This window comes from Anomaloglossus baeobatrachus, chromosome 7 (assembly GCF_048569485.1).
Source record: "Anomaloglossus baeobatrachus isolate aAnoBae1 chromosome 7, aAnoBae1.hap1, whole genome shotgun sequence".
In the NCBI taxonomy this organism is placed as follows: Eukaryota; Metazoa; Chordata; class Amphibia; order Anura; family Aromobatidae; genus Anomaloglossus; species Anomaloglossus baeobatrachus.
The window spans coordinates 121,546,429-121,564,112 of record NC_134359.1 but is presented as its reverse complement, the minus strand read 5'-3'; the positions used below and the strand labels follow the sequence as shown (position 1 = coordinate 121,564,112).

Genomic DNA, 17,684 nt, shown 5'->3' with positions numbered 1-17,684 from the left:
ATCCGTCATCCGTGATTGCACATGGAGATAAATTCACCTGTCCCCGCTCCTGCTGTCAGTGATGCTGAACTCTTCGGCTCTGCTGTGTTTCCTGTCGCCGCTGACCCCGCTGCAGCTACTTCCGGGTCAGCTGTGGCTGCATACATGAATATGCATGCCAATAATTAGCCGGCTCTGAAGCAGCAGCCAGCAGAGGCCAGAGACAGCATCGCTGGAGAAGGGGAGTATAGAATGCTTTTTATTTTCAATGTCCGTGTTTTTCTAGTACGTGTTTCATAGATCACAGCATAGTGTGGTCCATGGGACATCAGTGATGCCAGAAAAAACGGACATGTGTCCGAGCGGAGACACGGTCAGTGAAAAATCACTGATGTGTGAGCAGACCCATTGATTTTAGTGGGTCGGCGTATGTCCGGGATTCTGATATGTATAAAAACTAACACATAAGTACCAGAATCACTGACGTGTGAAACAGGCCTTATAGACAGGCTGCCATTCAGCCTTAGGAGGGCCAGGAAATGCAGGGCTCATTCCTATATACCGTATACTCCTAAGTTGGTGTTAGTGAACCAAAGCTATCACTTGCCTATAATAATTTATGTTTGAGAATTTTTATATCGCAATTTCACTTTCTTTCATACAGCCATGAGCATGTCTTTGTGTTAACATGATCGCCGTGTAATATCTGTAGAAATAATGTTACTTATTCTTGTTGGTTTTAGCCCTCTGGTTTCACAATACAGTTGCTGAGGAGTTTGGAGTGGGCGTAAATGTCTTTTGGAAGCATCTTCCGTCTGACTGCTATGATAAGACAGATACGTATGGAAACAAGGACCCCACAGCAGCCTCAAGAGCAGTGCAGATTTTGGATCGGGCGCTAAAGACACTTGATGAATTGCCAGAGGAATACAAAGATTTTTATGCCAGGAAAATGGTTGTGCGGATACAGAATAAAGCCTACAGCACAAACTTTGAATAAAATGTGCTGCACATAGACGTGTATAGACACTAAAAGGTTAATTATTTAAATTTGACTTTGAAATATCTTTTATTTTGATAACATTACTCACAGTTGAATGTGGAAACCGATTTTGTTTTTCCTTGTTTTGTATTTCATTTCTTTACATCACAGGCAAAGAGGTGATTAAAGACCTCTAGGGCACACTTCATCATACAATATTATTTTATAAATTCTTCCTAAACAAATCAAAACTTAGTTTTGATAAATGTGCTCTATCTAAAAAAACCCCATTGTTCCCCATTGCAGCTTTCATCTTCTCAGAGCTCAGCTCCAGTTAGACGGTTTGATAACTGACGCCCGTTATATGCAGACTTCAATTTGTACTGGAAAAGGTCATTTTGTTATGTTCTTCCCCTTAAACTTTAACAGTTGTTTTAATTTTTATTTTAAAAATTAATAGTACATAGGAAAATAAGCGCTTTGAAATATATTTCTTATCAGACAAATTTGCTTCTTTCTCTGCCAGAACTGATCAGTCATTATCAATATTCTCAATTGTGAGGTAAAATCTGTATTCAGTGAAGACGTTCCCATTACTGAGATAGAATTTCATCAGCACCAGCTGTCATCTCCTATGTACCGTATTTTTCGGACCATAAGACGCACTTTTTTTCCCCCAAATGTTGGGGGAAAGTTGGGGGTGCGTCTTATGGTCTGACTATAGGGCTGCGGCTGGGAATGAGGGTGCTGCAGGTCATCGGGGGCACGAGCAGGCAGCAGCAGCGCCTGCCGTGACCACGTGGGCCCGCTCATTACATATGCACGCCCATCCTCCCGCCCATCTCTCGGCACTGACAGGTGGGCGGGAGGACGAGCGGGGACGCGCGCATAGCAAAGAGCCGGCCGCATGATCACCCCTGGCAATTACAGCCTGGAGTGATCATGTGCGGCTGTATTCACTGCCCCCCGCGCGTCATTACCAGCGCGGGGTGCAGAGAATCAGTATACTCACCCGTCCCCGTGTGTGGAGCCGCCCCCCTGCTGCACGCGATGTCTTCCTGTCTGTGCCGGTCAGCTGATCTGTGCTGAGCCGGTCAGCTGATCTGTGCTGAGCTGGTCAGCTGATCGGCACAGACAGGAAGACATCGCGATGCAGCAGGGGAACGGCTCCACACACACAGGTCAGCGTGCCAGAGAGGAAGATGTGATCGGTGCTGCAGGGAGTGAGGAAAAGGTGAGTATAAACGTTTATTTTTTTCTCTGTGCTATAGGATACAGGCCATATACCAGGATGGTATATGAGCACGATGGGGGCATATAGCAGGATGGGAGTATATGAGCAGGAGGGATGGGGGGGGTATGTGAACAGGCTGGATGGGGGGGGTATGTGAACAGGCTGGATGGGGGGGGGGGGGGTATGTGAACAGGCTGGATGGGGGGGGGGGTATGTGAACAGGCTGGATGGGGGGGGGGGGGGTATGTGAACAGGCTGGATGGGGGGGGGGGGTATGTGAACAGGCTGGATGGGGGGGGGGTATGTGAACAGGCTGGATGGGGGGGGGGGGTATGTGAACAGGCTGGATGGGGGGGGGTATGTGAACAGGCTGGATGGGGGGGGGTATGTGAACAGGCTGGATGGGGGGGGGGTATGTGAACAGGCTGGATGGGGGGGGGGTATGTGAACAGGCTGGATGGGGGGGGGTATGTGAACAGGCTGGATGGGGGGTGGGTATGTGAACAGGCTGGATGGGGGGTGGGTATGTGAACAGGCTGGATGGGGGGTGGGTATGTGAACAGGCTGGATGGGGGGTGGGTATGTGAACAGGCTGGATGGGGGGTGGGTATGTGAACAGGCTGGATGGGGGGGGGGGTATGTGAACAGGCTGGATGGGGGGGGGTATGTGAACAGGCTGGATGGGGGGGGGGTATGTGAACAGGCTGGATGGGGGGGGTATGTGAACAGGCTGGATGGGGGGGGTATGTGAACAGGCTGGATGGGGGGGGGGGTATGTGAACAGGCTGGATGGGGGGGGGGGTATGTGAACAGGCTGGATGGGGGGGGGTATGTGAACAGGCTGGATGGGGGGGGGTATGTGAACAGGCTGGATGGGGGGGGTATGTGAACAGGCTGGATGGGGGGGTATGTGAACAGGCTGGATGGGGGGGGGTATGTGAACAGGCTGGATGGGGGGGGGGGTATGTGAACAGGCTGGATGGGGGGGGGGGGGTATGTGAACAGGCTGGATGGGGGGGGGGGGGGTATGTGAACAGGCTGGATGGGGGTTTATAGCAGGATCATATACAAGGCAGGAGGATCATTACCAGGATGGGGTACCTTAGTAGAGAATTTGGGGACATTACCCCCATAACAGTGTCAGCAGCAGATCCTCGCCCCATAACAGTGTGTCATGACCACATTTTTTGCTTAAAGTTTTATTTTCCCATTTTCCTCCTCTAAAACCAGGGTGCGTCTTATAGTCCGGTGCGTCTTATAGTCCGAAAAATACGGTAGATGGGAGGAGGGGGGAGCTCTGCCTCTAGCTGCTCTCTCTGCCTCTAGCTGCTCTCTCTGCCTCTAGCTGCTCTCTCTGCCTCTAGCTGCTCTCTCTGCCTCTAGCTGCTCTCTCTGCCTCTAGCTGCTCTCTCTGCCTCTAGATGCTCTCTCTGCCTCTAGATGCTCTCTCTGCCTCTAACTTCGCCCTCCTTCCATCATCAAATCACTCATCTCAGTAATGGGAAAGTCTTCACTTCTTCACTGAATACAGATTTTCCCTCAGAATTGAGAATGTTGATAATGACTGATCAATTCTGGCAGAGAAAGAAGCAGATTTGTCTGATAAGATATATTACAAAGCAACTAACTTTAACGTGTACTATTGATTTATATAATAAAAACTAAAACAACAGTTACATTTTAAATATGCTGTAGATGCAGGTACTGAGACCCCCCAACCTTTTTGTCAATGTCTCGGAAGCGCTCAGATCCTCCATGAGTGCACAAACGAGCAGTATACAGGCTCCGTAGATTAGGGGTCTGTACATTGCTCTGTGCGCTCATGGACCGGGTGAGCACTTCTGAACAGTCCTTTGAACTATGTCACAATGTTACTTCTGATTGCGAGGGACAGGGTCTCCTATGTGGTCCCTTACCCTAGGCTATCCCTCACCTCCAGATTACTCCTAATGAAAGAGACCCCGGAGTCCCATGTACTTCTATACTGTTTAGAAATACCACTCTAAAGGCGGCGTGACACGCGCCGATATATTGTGCGATTGCACCCGCCCCCGTCGTTTGTGCGTCACAGGCAATTAGTTGCCCGTGGCGCACAGTCGTTTACCCCCATCACACGTACTTACCTCCCTAACGACCTCACTGTGGGCGGCGAATATCCTCTTCCTGAAGGGGGAGGGACGTTCGGCGTCACAGCGACGTCACACAACGGCCGCCCAATAGAAGTGGAGGGGCGGAGATGAGTGGGACGTAAACATCCCGCCCACCTCCTTCCTTCTGCATTGCCGGTGGCCACAGGTAAGCTGTGTTCATCGTTCCCGGGGTGTCACACAGAGCGATGTGTGCTGCCTTGGGAACGATGAACAACCGGCGCGCAGAAGGAACGATTTTATGAAAATGAGCAACGTGTCAACGAGCAACGATAAGGTGAGTATTTTTGCTCGTTAACAGTCGCTCGTAGCTGTCACACGCTACAATATGTCAAACGATGCTGGATATGAGTCACTAATGACGTGACCCCGCTGACATATCGCCCGATATATCGTAGCGTGTGACGTCGCCCTATGGCTACATGCGCACGCTCGATCTTTTTATGTTCACAAATTGCAGCCAAAACTGCACGTTGTCAGAGAGAGCCTGGAAATGTCACAAAAAATGCTTGGAACTTTAGGTGCGTTTTCGGTGCGTGTTTGGTGCGGTTTTCACAACATACGTTTTTGTGACAAATGTTGACAAAAACGCAGGAAGAATGAACATGCGCAATTTTTTTTGTCACAAACTATTGACAAAACGCTGACAAACTGCAATGTGCGCACAGCAAATCTAAGTTCTGACAAAACTGCACCAAAAAACGCAGCAAAAACGCAGCGTGCGCATGTAGCCTAAAACCTCCCTCAGGGAGGGATGGGGCAGGAGTGACATGGTGAACAGACGAGGGAAAATCCCAAACTCTGATACACTGCACACACAAAGGATTAGACAGACACTCAGGAGAAAATCAAAAGCAGGAGGGTAGCAACAAAAAGGCAACAAGGGTTAATGCCACAACTGCTCACAGCAACAGGTATCACACCAGATACTTGGTCTGGGGAGGTGTTGTGATCCAGACTAAGGCCGGAGTTTCACTTGATTGTGACTCTCGCATTGTCATCACCCGGCACGGCCGCACACTTTCCTCACAGGAACGAGTCGGCTGCATGTATTTCTATGCAGCTGAGAAGCTCCTGTCCGAGACTGTGCAGCCGTGCTGGGTGGTGCCGATGCCAGACTCGCAAGTGTGACTTCGGCCTAAGAAACTATACCTGGTGTAGGTGAGACTCCAGCCAGCATATATAGGAGGGGAGGACATATGATTGGCTGTCCCACGGCAGGTGATCAAAAGGAGACTAACAAGCACACTAGCAGAGGTCAACTCCTGCTAGCCTGCCTCTAAATTAGCACTCCGTAGTTTGACGCCTGAGTCTACCTGCATAGATCAGACACCACAGGAGTGATCAGGCAAAGTGTCAGAATCTGTAGTCTGAACAGAAGCCGACGCCGGCATGACAGTCAGCGAAGTTTGTGAAAATCTAAGCTACAGACTAGGACTGTCACCGGTATATTGCATTTATATTTTACCGCAATGTAAAAGTGGATGAAGTAAAAAACTGACAAGCATCTTGTATGAGTTGTGTAGGATCTTTTTATTCATCTTGCATAACGACAGTCTGTAGCTACAAGAAGGAAAAAAATAAATAATTTAAAATATTAACAAGGAACTCACTTTGATTCCCTTTCCTCATATTCCTGAACAAGCAAGGCCCCATTACAGATGTCCGAAAACTCATGCATATTTGTATCACAGTGGAATGCAGTAAACTTACAGGAAAACCATTCAGTGCAGAAAGTGACTCACAGTTAGTGGATAGTGTAGAGCACTGATTGCACATATGCTGAATGCATTTCCATAGCATACTAACGTATTTAGATAACAGCTAGATATTTAAAAAAAAAAAAAATATTATATATATATATATATACATATACACACAGGTTTTTGTAGTTTTGCATAGAGTCCCAACAGCTCTTCTCAAAACAAATGGAACCTGTCACATTGAAAATGCATTGTGATCTGCACAGCATAAAGAGAAGGAAACAAGAAGTAACATTAAATAACGGAAATAGCGCTCACAGAGAGACCGTAGTATTGATCCAAAGAAGTAAAATTACAGATTCATCGGGAATAAGGAGGACGTTCAACATCACGGGACATTGGCCATTACTCAGAGGGGCAGGTTACCTTTCAACCTGACCAGGAACATCCCCACTGGCAGTGGCTGGTGGAGACCCAAATCCAAAAGCTACTTGGTTGGAGAGAGATATAATAGGAAATAATGCAGTGTTCAGACAAGAAATATTTCTGAGAAACCTTTTATATGTTGTGAGACTCATATAGGATTAGTGGATGAGGGCAGGTATATCTCACCCCGGTATCGGTCCTATGTGACTTAGCCTGGCCAGGATCACCTGGCTACTAATGGATTAATGGGAGGTGAAGGACGGAGGTAAAAGGAATCTGGGAAGTTGGGGGAGGGTCTCCATCTGGGAACACAGTAAGCCTGTTTGTGTAGGAGACACTTGTGAGGAGCAGTGCCTGATGTTTGTATGGTTTAGCTGGAAGGGAGAAGCCCTCCAGTTGGTAGTTAGGATAACACCGTGTATAGTTAGTGCCGGACAGGCAAGGATTTATTTTGTTGGTGTTTTTTTTCTTTTTGTTTATGCTTCACTGCAATAAACCTGACCAAGCGTCAGTTACACCTTGAATTCGGCTGTCTGCCTGAGGTGAATACGTGCCCTTTGAACCCAGCAAAGGCGATCCCGGAGCGTGTTGTCACATTGTGGTGGAGAATGCGGGCAGCACGTTACAGCGCATCATAATGGATGACGTGGTGAAAGCGCTGGTACAATCCGCAGCTGTGCAGCAAGAGGCTAATCGCTTGATGTCGGCACAGTTGAAGGAACTGGTGGAATCGACAGTTAAAGACCGCCAACTTTTGCAGCAGGTGGCGCAGCGTCTGGCGACCGTACCGGAGAGTAATGCGGAGGCTGACCAGAGGGTTATTCATGTGAGTCGGTGCTGGCAGAAATTAACCACAGAGGACGATGTGGAAGCTTACCTGACCACGTTTGAACGGACGGCGGAGCGGGAAAAGTGGCCAAAGGAGCGATGGGCCGACTTGCTTGCACCGTTTCTGGCAGGTGAGGCACAAAAAGCCTACTTTGATCTTGAGCCTGAAGCAGCGCATGACTTTGATAAACTAAAAGCCGAGATCCTTGCCCGGCTGGGAGTGACGACGGCCGTGCGAGCACAGAGAGTTCATCAATGGACTTATCAGCCCGATAAACCACCGCGGTCACAGATGTTTGACCTCATTCACTTGACCAAGAAATGGCTACAGCCCGAGGTTCTGACGGCGCCAGAGATGGTACAAAGAATCGTTCTTGATAAATACCTAAGAGCTCTACCGCCATCTCTGAAGAGGTGGGTAAGCCATGGAAACCCCACGACAGCGGATCAGCTAGTGGATCTAGTGGAGCGTTATTCCTTGGCAGAAGGACTTATGGACGATGCTACACATCCTCGCTCTTCCCCTTCTCGACGAGGATCTGGTAAGACTGTTCCAGGGTCATGGGGAGGAGGAAAATATCCTAAGGCAGTGGAGGAGGAAAACAGGACTGCTGGCCCTGTGAGGGCTAAGGTGCCAAACTATGGTCTTAGCAAGGGGCCCGTGAGGTGTTTCCGCTGCCAGGAGGTGGGCCACATTGCTGCAAACTGTCCAGTAACTGCAGAACCGATGCAGTGTGATGTCACGGACTTTGAAAAACGCAGGGCTATGGTTGCACGGGTAGTGTGTGTTGCTGCATGTCAAGGCGATATGAAAAAACACCTGTGTGAAGTGTCCATTGATGGCAATACTGTTGTTGCACTATTAGACTCGGGAAGTGTGGTGACTCTGGTAAAGGCCAGTCTGGTGGCAGTCCCGATGGGACCGTCAGATAAATTTTCTGTGACATGTGTGCATGGAGACACCTGCTCGTACCTCACAACGGTCTCCTGCATTACTACGCCCTATGGGTCTGTGCATCATAAGGTGGGACTAGTACCAGCACTATTGCATGATATCATTTTGGGCAGGGATTTTCCCCACTTCTGGCAGTTGTGGGAGAACCAATTAGTACCCCAGGGTAGCCGCACGGATGATCCTTCTCCCACACCTTGTGTGGGCCCGGAGCCACTAGAGGATGCCCCACAAGAGGGTTCAGAGGAGGAATCCGCTGAAAACAACCCCCAGTTCCCCTTTTCAGTTCTGGCGGGTGATTCCGATGAACCCGGGGCAGAGGCGGACACGGGTGGCTGTCCCCCTTCCTCTTGGCTGAATTTGGAAGTCCAGAAAGATGACTTCCAAAGTGAGCAAATGAGAGATCCTACCCTTTCTCAGGCTAAAAAAAATGTTAAAATGATAAACGGGGTGCAGGTGGATGCAGGTACTAGGCTGTCTTACCCCTACATGGCACTGGAGAATGACTTTCTCTATCAGATAGAGAAGAAGGGGGATGACACAGTACAACGATTGGTTGTGCCGAAACCCTACAGGCGGAGAGTGCTGGACCTGGCACACGGACACATGATGGGGGGACACCTGGGGGTCCAGAAAACTACCGAAAGGATATTACACTGTTTTGTTTGGCCCGGCATGCATCACGATATTCGCACCTATTGCGAGTCTTGTCCTGACTGCCAAATCTCTGCGCCTAGGCCCCGTTTCTGTAGCCCCTTAGTACCTCTGCCTATCATCGAGATCCCATTTGAGAGAATTGGGATGGATTTAGTTGGACCCCTCCCCAAGTCTGCACGAGGACACCAGCACATCCTTGTCATCTTGGATTATGCCACTCGTTACCCCGAGGCCATCCCTTTGCGTAACACGGCCACCAAGACCATTGCCAAGGAGCTGGTCCATGTGTTTAGTCGGGTTGGTGTCCCAAAACAAATACTCACAGACCAAGGAACCCCCTTTATGTCCAAAGTAATGAGAGAACTCTGCAGGCTGTTACAAATAGCACAGTTACGCACCTCCGTGTATCACCCTCAAACGGACGGACTGGTCGAACGGTTTAACAAAACTTTGAAACAGATGCTCCGTAAGGCGATAGACAAGGACGGGAAGAACTGGGACTACTTACTCCCGTATTTGCTTTTTGCCATCCGGGAGGTGCCCCAGTCTTCCACCGGGTTCTCTCCTTTCGAGCTTCTGTACGCCCGACGTCCCCGTGGACTGTTAGATGTCGCTAAAGAAACCTGGGAGGGACAGGTCACCCCGTTCAAAAGCGTAATAGACCATGTAACCCAAATGCAGGACCGTATTGCGGCGGTGATGCCCATCGTTAAAGAGCATATGATACAGGCTCAAGGAGCACAGAAAAGGATTTATGATAGGGGGGCCAAGATCCGTACTTTTGCACCCGGAGATAGGGTGTTGATCCTGGTCCCCACGGCAGAAAGCAAATTTCTGGCAAAGTGGCAAGGCCCCTTTGAAATTAAGGAACGGGTGGGTGAGGTAAACTACAAAGTGTACCAGGCTGGTAAAAGGAAGCCTGAACAGATTTATCACGTGAATCTGATAAAACCCTGGAAGGACCGTCCAGCTCTGTCAGCAGGTCTGGCCCTTCCGGTCGGCAAGCAGACCATACCGGATGTCGGGACGGCGGAGACTCTGTCGGAGCGGCAAAAGACCGACGTCAAGCAGTTTGTAATCAACAATCACGAGTTTTTCTCGGAAAAGCCCGGGCAGACCACTCTCATTAAACATGACATCATAACAGAGCCTGGGGTAACAGTTCAGGTAAAGCCCTACCGAATACCGGAGGCTCGGCGGGAAGCTGTCTCCCGAGAAGTGAAGACCATGTTGGAGTTAGGTGTAATCGAGGAATCGCATAGCGCCTGGTCGAGTCCGATTGTGTTAATACCGAAACCAGACGGCTCCATTAGATTCTGCAATGACTTCAGGAGATTAAATGCGGTCTCCAAATTTGATGCATACCCTATGCCACGGGTCGATGAATTAATAGATCGGCTTGGAAAAGCCCGGTATATCACGACCCTAGACTTAACGAAGGGCTATTGGCAGATCCCGCTAACAGAGGCCGCTAAAGAGAAAACCGCGTTTTCTACACCGGAAGGTTTATACCAGTATGTGTATATGCCGTTTGGACTACACGGGGCACCGGCAACCTTTCAAAGGTTGATGGACCGAGTCCTGAGGCCCCATAGGCAGTATGCTTCTGCGTATTTGGATGACATAGTCATTTACAGCCTGGACTGGGAGACGCACCTCCAGAAACTAGAGGCTGTGATTGAGGACCTGCGGGAGGCGGGTCTAACTGCAAACCCCAAGAAATGTCATATCGGGCTGGAAGAAGCCCGGTATTTGGGATACGTAATTGGGAGGGGAATTGTTAAACCCCAGATTGACAAGATACAAGCCATTCAGAAATGGCCGCAACCAGTCAACAAGAAGCAGGTGAGAGCGTTTTTGGGAATAGCCGGCTACTACCGACGGTTCATTCCCAATTTTGCGGCTACCGCTGTTCCCCTGACGGACCTTACCAAAGGGAAAGACTCTGTCATGATCAAATGGACCACGGCAGCCGAAGAAGCCTTCCATAACTTAAAACTAGCTCTTTGCTCTCAACCTGTGCTAATGACTCCTGACTTCCGCAGCGAGTTCGTGGTCCAAACGGACGCTTCTGATGCCGGTATAGGGGCTGTATTGTCACAACTGAAGGACGGAGAGGAACATCCGGTCCTTTATCTTAGTCGGAAACTTAATAAGCATGAACGCAACTATGCCATAGTGGAAAAAGAATGCTTAGCCATTAAGTGGGCTCTAGAGTCCCTTAAGTATTACTTGATTGGAAGGAAGTTCCGGCTGATCACTGACCATGCCCCTCTCAAGTGGATGCACTTGAATAGGGAACGGAATGGCCGAGTGACCCGGTGGTTCCTTGCACTTCAGGCCTACCGTTTTACAGTGGAGCACCGCCCGGGGGTGCGGATGGGGAATGCTGATGCCCTGTCTCGTGTGCACTGTTTTGTGGGTGCTGTTGCTCAGCTGCAGTGGTCTGAGCAGAGGGGGGGGATATGTGAGACTCATATAGGATTAGTGGATGAGGGCAGGTATATCTCACCCCGGTATCGGTCCTATGTGACTTAGCCTGGCCAGGATCACCTGGCTACTAATGGATTAATGGGAGGTGAAGGACGGAGGTAAAAGGAATCTGGGAAGTTGGGGGAGGGTCTCCATCTGGGAACACAGTAAGCCTGTTTGTGTAGGAGACACTTGTGAGGAGCAGTGCCTGATGTTTGTATGGTTTAGCTGGAAGGGAGAAGCCCTCCAGTTGGTAGTTAGGATAACACCGTGTATAGTTAGTGCCGGACAGGCAAGGATTTATTTTGTTGGTGTTTTTTTTTCTTTTTGTTTATGCTTCACTGCAATAAACCTGACCAAGCGTCAGTTACACCTTGAATTCGGCTGTCTGCCTGAGGTGAATACGTGCCCTTTGAACCCAGCAAAGGCGATCCCGGAGCGTGTTGTCACAATGTTTAGTAAATATTGCTGTTACGTATATTATATTTGGTGGATCTTTGTTGGAACATCAAGGATCCATAATGGGACAATCACCAGGGCCATCTTACTTTGCGAGCGATAAGAGATTCAGGAAAGGTCTATTACGCCCACAGCATTGTTAGTAACCCTTGAAATTCCCCAGATCGTACTTTACTTCTTTCTCCAAGTGCTGGATTTCCTTTTTATAGAAGGAACTGACTAGATGGATATAATAAATCTTTTAATACAAAACTACAATTTCTGCCAATTCTAGATTTAGGAGTCCAGTTGATGAACGCTGTAAGTCAAACTCTAATCAGCAGCTGCAAAGACTAAAGGCAAATGTTCAACATGGCAGGCCAGTTAAAAAGCAAAATTAGTTACAGTGCACCTATAGTTTCATTAAAGTTATGCCATATTGTCAGGTCAATGGTTGTAATTCATAACCGTCTGAAGGAAGAAATCCTGATCCGTCACTAATCCAATGGGGGGAGCCCTGTGCCCTTTGGCTATATTCAGCCTTGTTCTTCCGCACATCCAAAAACCAAATGTATGGGATACTGACCCCTACACCTTCTATGGATCCATACACCACCAAATGTATCTTCCCCTTTACTTTAGTGAGAACCTCAGTATCACCAACCAATGAAAACTTCTCAGATGTGTAATGGACTGACAGTTACACTATACATGTATTAATAAACCCTCGATGTGCTGTTTGGTAATGTGATTAACCAACAGAGGCCAATGCGTCTCAGCTCTACATTAAAGATAGGGCAGGGTGTTATGAAGCAGATAGTGTTAATATATTAATGTTTCCACCTATCGCTTTAAAGAGCGCCTAACGCCAATCTGGGGCAGCCTTTTTTTTCCCCCCTCAAATTATTTAAAAAAAAACAAACAAAACAAACACACGAGCAGCCCCATATTACTCATTTTACTAAATATGTATTAACAAAACCCCTCAGAAGCCTCTTGGGGCCAAGATCCCGCACCACCCCAGAGCCTCTCGGGGCCGAGATCCCGCACCGCCCCAGAGCCCCTCGGGGCCGAGATCCCACACTACTCCACAGCATCGCACAGTGTAAGCCTATGTGCGCACGTTGCGTAGTGTACATGCTGAAAAATCTGCAGCAATTTGACAGTGCACGTGCGCTTCAAATCGCTGAAGATACACTGCGTAATGGATGCAGTGTGTCTGCAGAACAGATGCCGATTTCATATGCTCGGGATGCTGCCTCTCCCATAGACAGAGTGGGAGCAGCATCCAAAGTGCACAAAATAAGTGACATGTTGCTTTTTTGAGCACAGCGATTTGGATCAAAATTTCAGCATCCAAATCGCTGCATTCTCAAACGCAACGTGCGGATGGATTGTGCACAATCTTCATAGATTGTGCTGGGGACGCAGAACGCATGCCTTTACGCTGCAGTGCAATATGCAGCGTAAATGCATGAAATTACGCACCGTGCGCACACAGCCTTAGATTGAGAGCACACTGCACTACCTGAACGCTGCCGCTTACTTTAAGATGTTGCCTATGATGTTACCATTGGGTCACATCTTAGTAAAGTATGCGCAGGGCTCGAGTAGTGCAGAGTGAGCTCTCGTCCTTTCATAGTGAGACGCTGAGGAGGGTTGTGGGATCCCGCAAAGAAGTTCAGATCCATCTTTGGAATGAAAGTCGGATCATTTCAGGGGACTCTTCTGAGGCATTTTGTTAATACATGATACTTGATAGAAATCACTAATCTGGTATCTGGGGCTGCCCAACCTTATTTAATAAAAAGTGGCAGCCCTAGATTGACAATAGGTTCCTTTTAAGTAATTATGATGGAAGGATATACAGCCCTGTTATATTTTGTATAATTCTGATTGTGATGGAAAGCTGAAAATCTTCTAGGAGAGCCATGTCGTGCCAGCCCAGTGTTTATATGGCAGGAATATGCTTACTGTAAATGCCTGGCGGTGTGCTGTGAATTGCAATGCTGGTTTTATCTATGCTGGTAGAAACGCATGGCCAATCTTGCCATACATAGGGATAGCCTATATTATAGAGGTTGGCTCAGGATGACAACCCCTGACATATGCTCCATTAGGGCACATATGAACATCATAAAGAGACAATTCCCTCAAGTGCAACAGAAAGGCCATAGGAAAACCTCAAGCAGTCACTATAGACGAATCGTTTCCCTAGATGCGGTTTATCCCAATGGTAACGACCACCTTAGCTTTATAGCCAAGACCCCTGTCTGCCTGAAACCTCTCCCTGTTATGTGGATGTGTGCAAGGATATGAAAACACATACAAGAGTGTTAGTGCGAGGTGAAGTTCAGAAGACTGAAGAAGATAAGACAATGAGGGCAGTGCTGTGGTGAATGGAGCGGTTATCTGGGCACTAGAATATTACTATATAGACACGGTTGTGGCTACTTTAGACAGATTTCAGCTGTTTATTACTACTGATGGGTAAATAGTAACTATTCTTGTTCGGATAATGCTTACCAAATACCAAGTACTATTTCAGTATTCGTCACAACTAGTGAGGGGTGGACCCAGACTATAAAAGTCCAGATCCGCGCAGTTTCAAAAGGTGCCCTGGTGCCAAACCTGGGCCCAGGATTCTGGATCTCGAGAAATTAAAAAAAATAAAGTAAAAATAGAGAAAATAAGAATGAAGCAAGCGCTTCATGCTTACCGAGGCAGCTGTAAACTGCTCCAGCGGCCTCCCTGTGCCGCTCATCATTGCTCATACATATGCACGGCTTCCCCTGTCCACCTGTGAGGCTGGGGGCGTGTCAGCCTGCAACTAACCACAGGAGCGGTCAGCGGGTCAGAATCATGATTCATGAACCAGGAGGGCTCAGGATGAGCAGAGGAGGAGACAACGTGGGCGCAGCTCATCCTGAGCTGCATTTTGAACATGCCCCCCTATCACTTGGCAAATTACGTCATACCTAGATAGAGCCTGTAAATTATAGCACCTACCTTTATTTTTAGTGCATGATCTAGACCAGGGTTTCCCAAACTCCAGTCCTCATGGCCCCCAACAAGTCATGTTTTCAGGATTTCCTTACTATTGAACAGGTGATGGAATCATTATCAAAGCATCACCTGTGCTATATTAAGGAAATCCTAAAAATATAACCTGTTGGGGGTCGCGAGGACTGGAGTTTGAGAACCACTGATCTAGAAGCATGCAGCCCCAAAAGTGAATGCACGACCTGTAAGCAGCTTGCCACCATGACACGGAGCTTCGGTGAGTACACCGCTTGTGCTCCTATCCCCCATCCCTTCCACCAACATTTTTAATCCCCGGATTCTGGTTCTCATAGGCTTATACGGGTACTGTATTTCGGACCGGAATCAGGGAAGAACAAAAAAAAAAAATATATTAGCAGGGACCCGCCAGTCCCAGTTTTCTGCGAGTCAACCCAGCTCTAGTGACAAGAAAAATGTTTAATTTTCCCACTGACTTGCATTAGGTTCATTATTTGTGATGAATAGTTGAATAGTACTTTGGGATTCGTTAAGAATAATCCTAACACGAATAGTTACTATTCGCCCATCATTATTTGTTATTCAACATATAATAAAAATAAGAATATAAATGATAGCATGGACATTTGTATGAGAACATACAGTCAATAGGCAGCCTGGATGAAAAAAATACCTGAACTGTACATGTTTAGATTGCAAAGAGTCAATGGATAACAATGTTCAGACAGTCTACACATTGTAGTGAAAGAAAAAAAAAAAAAAGATCCTTTTGTGTCTCTCAGATGGTAACACGTGGATGTGTAAATGTAGAATGAGTGTAATGGCCACTGTCCAGTATCTACAGCCTATGGTGGCCACAATCTGGATGGATGCTTAGACCTCTGTCCATCATGGGACTCTAAAGCAGAATGTTATATACCGCATTGTACATGTATACGAAATAGCAGTCTGTCCCGCTTTCCTAAACAGCTACATAAAGGATATATGGAGGTGTACTGGACAGAGAAAAAACAACAAAAGATCACATTTTGGTGAAATGGGGCTTATGGTATTGTTAAATTATACATAGGGGATTGTTCCTGGCTATGTACTTTCAGTTTGATGTACAGACACTGCTCTAACCCCAGGTTACCTAAAATTTAAAGAAACAACCTCATAGATAATCATAAGGGTATGTGCGCACTAGGCGTTTTTTTCACGCTGCGTTTTTATGTGCGTTTTTGTCTAAAAAAAACGCACCCGCGGCTAAAAAAAACGCAGCAAAAACGCATGCGTTTTTGCCGCGATTTGGTGCGTTTTTTGCTGCGTTTTTGCTCACTGCGTTTTTAATCAGTGCACAATGCCATTAAAGATTGTTGATGAAAAAAAAAAAAAAAAAAAGGTCTGATGTCATTTCCTTCTTCAAAATGTTCATTGTATGCAGGAGAGCAGACAGCTGCAGAACTAGTGTATGCAGGAGAGCAGACAGCAGCTGCAGAACTACAAGTCTCAGCATCCTCCATTCACTAGTGTATGCAGGAGAGCAGACAGCAGCTGCAGAACTACAAGTCTCAGCATCCTCCATTCACTAGTGTAAGCAGGAGAGCAGACAGCAGCTGCAGAACTACAAGTCTCAGCATCCTCCATTCACTAGTGTATGCAGGAGAGCAGACAGCAGCTGCAGAACTACAAGTCTCAGCATCCTCCATTCACTAGTGTAAGCAGGAGAGCAGACAGCAGCTGCAGAACTACAAGTCTCAGCATCCTCCATTCACTAGTGTATGCAGGAGAGCAGACAGCAGCTGCAGAACTACAAGTCTCAGCATCCTCCATTCACTAGTGTATGCAGGAGAGCAGACAGCAGCTGGAGAACTACAAGGCTCAGCATCCTCCATCCAGGACTGTATGCAGTTTTTTGCCCAAAAAGAAAAAAAAAAATGACATGGGCTTCGCCATATTTTTGTATGCTAGCCGGGTACAGCAGGCAGGTACGGGCTGCCCCCAACCCCCAGCTGCCTATTTGTACCCGGCTGGGAACCAAAAATATAGAGAAGCCCTTTTTTTTTAATTATTTCATGAAATAATTAAAAAAAAAAAATGACGTGGGCTTCGCCTAATTTTTGAGTCCAGCCGGGTACAACTAGGCAGCTGGGGATTGGAATCCACAGTGCAGGGTACCCATGCTTTCTGGGCACCCCCACTGCGAATTGCAGTCCGCAGCCACCCCAGAAAATGGCGCTTTCATAGAAGCGCCATCTTCTGGCGCTGTATCCAACTCTTCTAGCTGCCCTGGTGACGGGTGGCTAGCTAGGTAATAATGGAGTTAGGGCTAGCTGTATATTATCAGCTAGCCCTAAGCCCGAAATTCATGGTGTCACGCCAATATTAGACATGGCCACCATGAATTTCTAGTAATGATAAAAAAAAAACACAACACAGAGAAAAATATTTTTATTAGAAATAAAACACAACACAATTAGTGACTCCATCTTTATTGAAATAAACCCCCCTCCGCAGTAATCCTGGGTCAGGGTCCCGCGCCGTCCAATCAGGATCCAATATCATCTGATCGGTTTGCTGGAAAGCAAAGCGATCAGATGATGTGTCAGGATCAAGTGCCTGAATCCCATCACACATCAGCTGATTGTATAAAAGCCGATTATACAATCAGCTGATGCATCAGTAGAAAGAAAAAAAAAATACATACTCACTTATGTGCTGTGGTGATTACCGGCAGCTCCTGGAGCGATCGATTGGACAGGAGTCTGATCCTATACGATCGCTGCCGGAGCTGCCGGTAATCAGCTGATGAAGTCCCCTGACGGCAGGATCAGCTGATAGCCGGCCGGGCGCGAAAAAGCCGGCG

The 17,684-nt window shown here is 47.6% G+C and overlaps 1 protein-coding gene across 2 annotated transcripts in view; it reads left to right on the top strand.

Annotated features, from left to right (window-relative positions):
• TYW5 (tRNA-yW synthesizing protein 5) overlaps positions 1–1,446 on the top strand; it is a 54,120-nt gene extending 52,674 nt beyond the window's left edge. For both annotated transcript variants that reach the window (XM_075317646.1, XM_075317648.1), the window contains one exon: positions 723–1,446. In XM_075317646.1, coding sequence (XP_075173761.1) covers positions 723–979 — 257 coding nt within the window. In that variant the 3' untranslated portion in view covers positions 980–1,446. The remainder of the gene's footprint in view (positions 1–722) is intronic.
• The last annotated feature ends 16,238 nt before the right edge of the window (positions 1,447–17,684 follow it).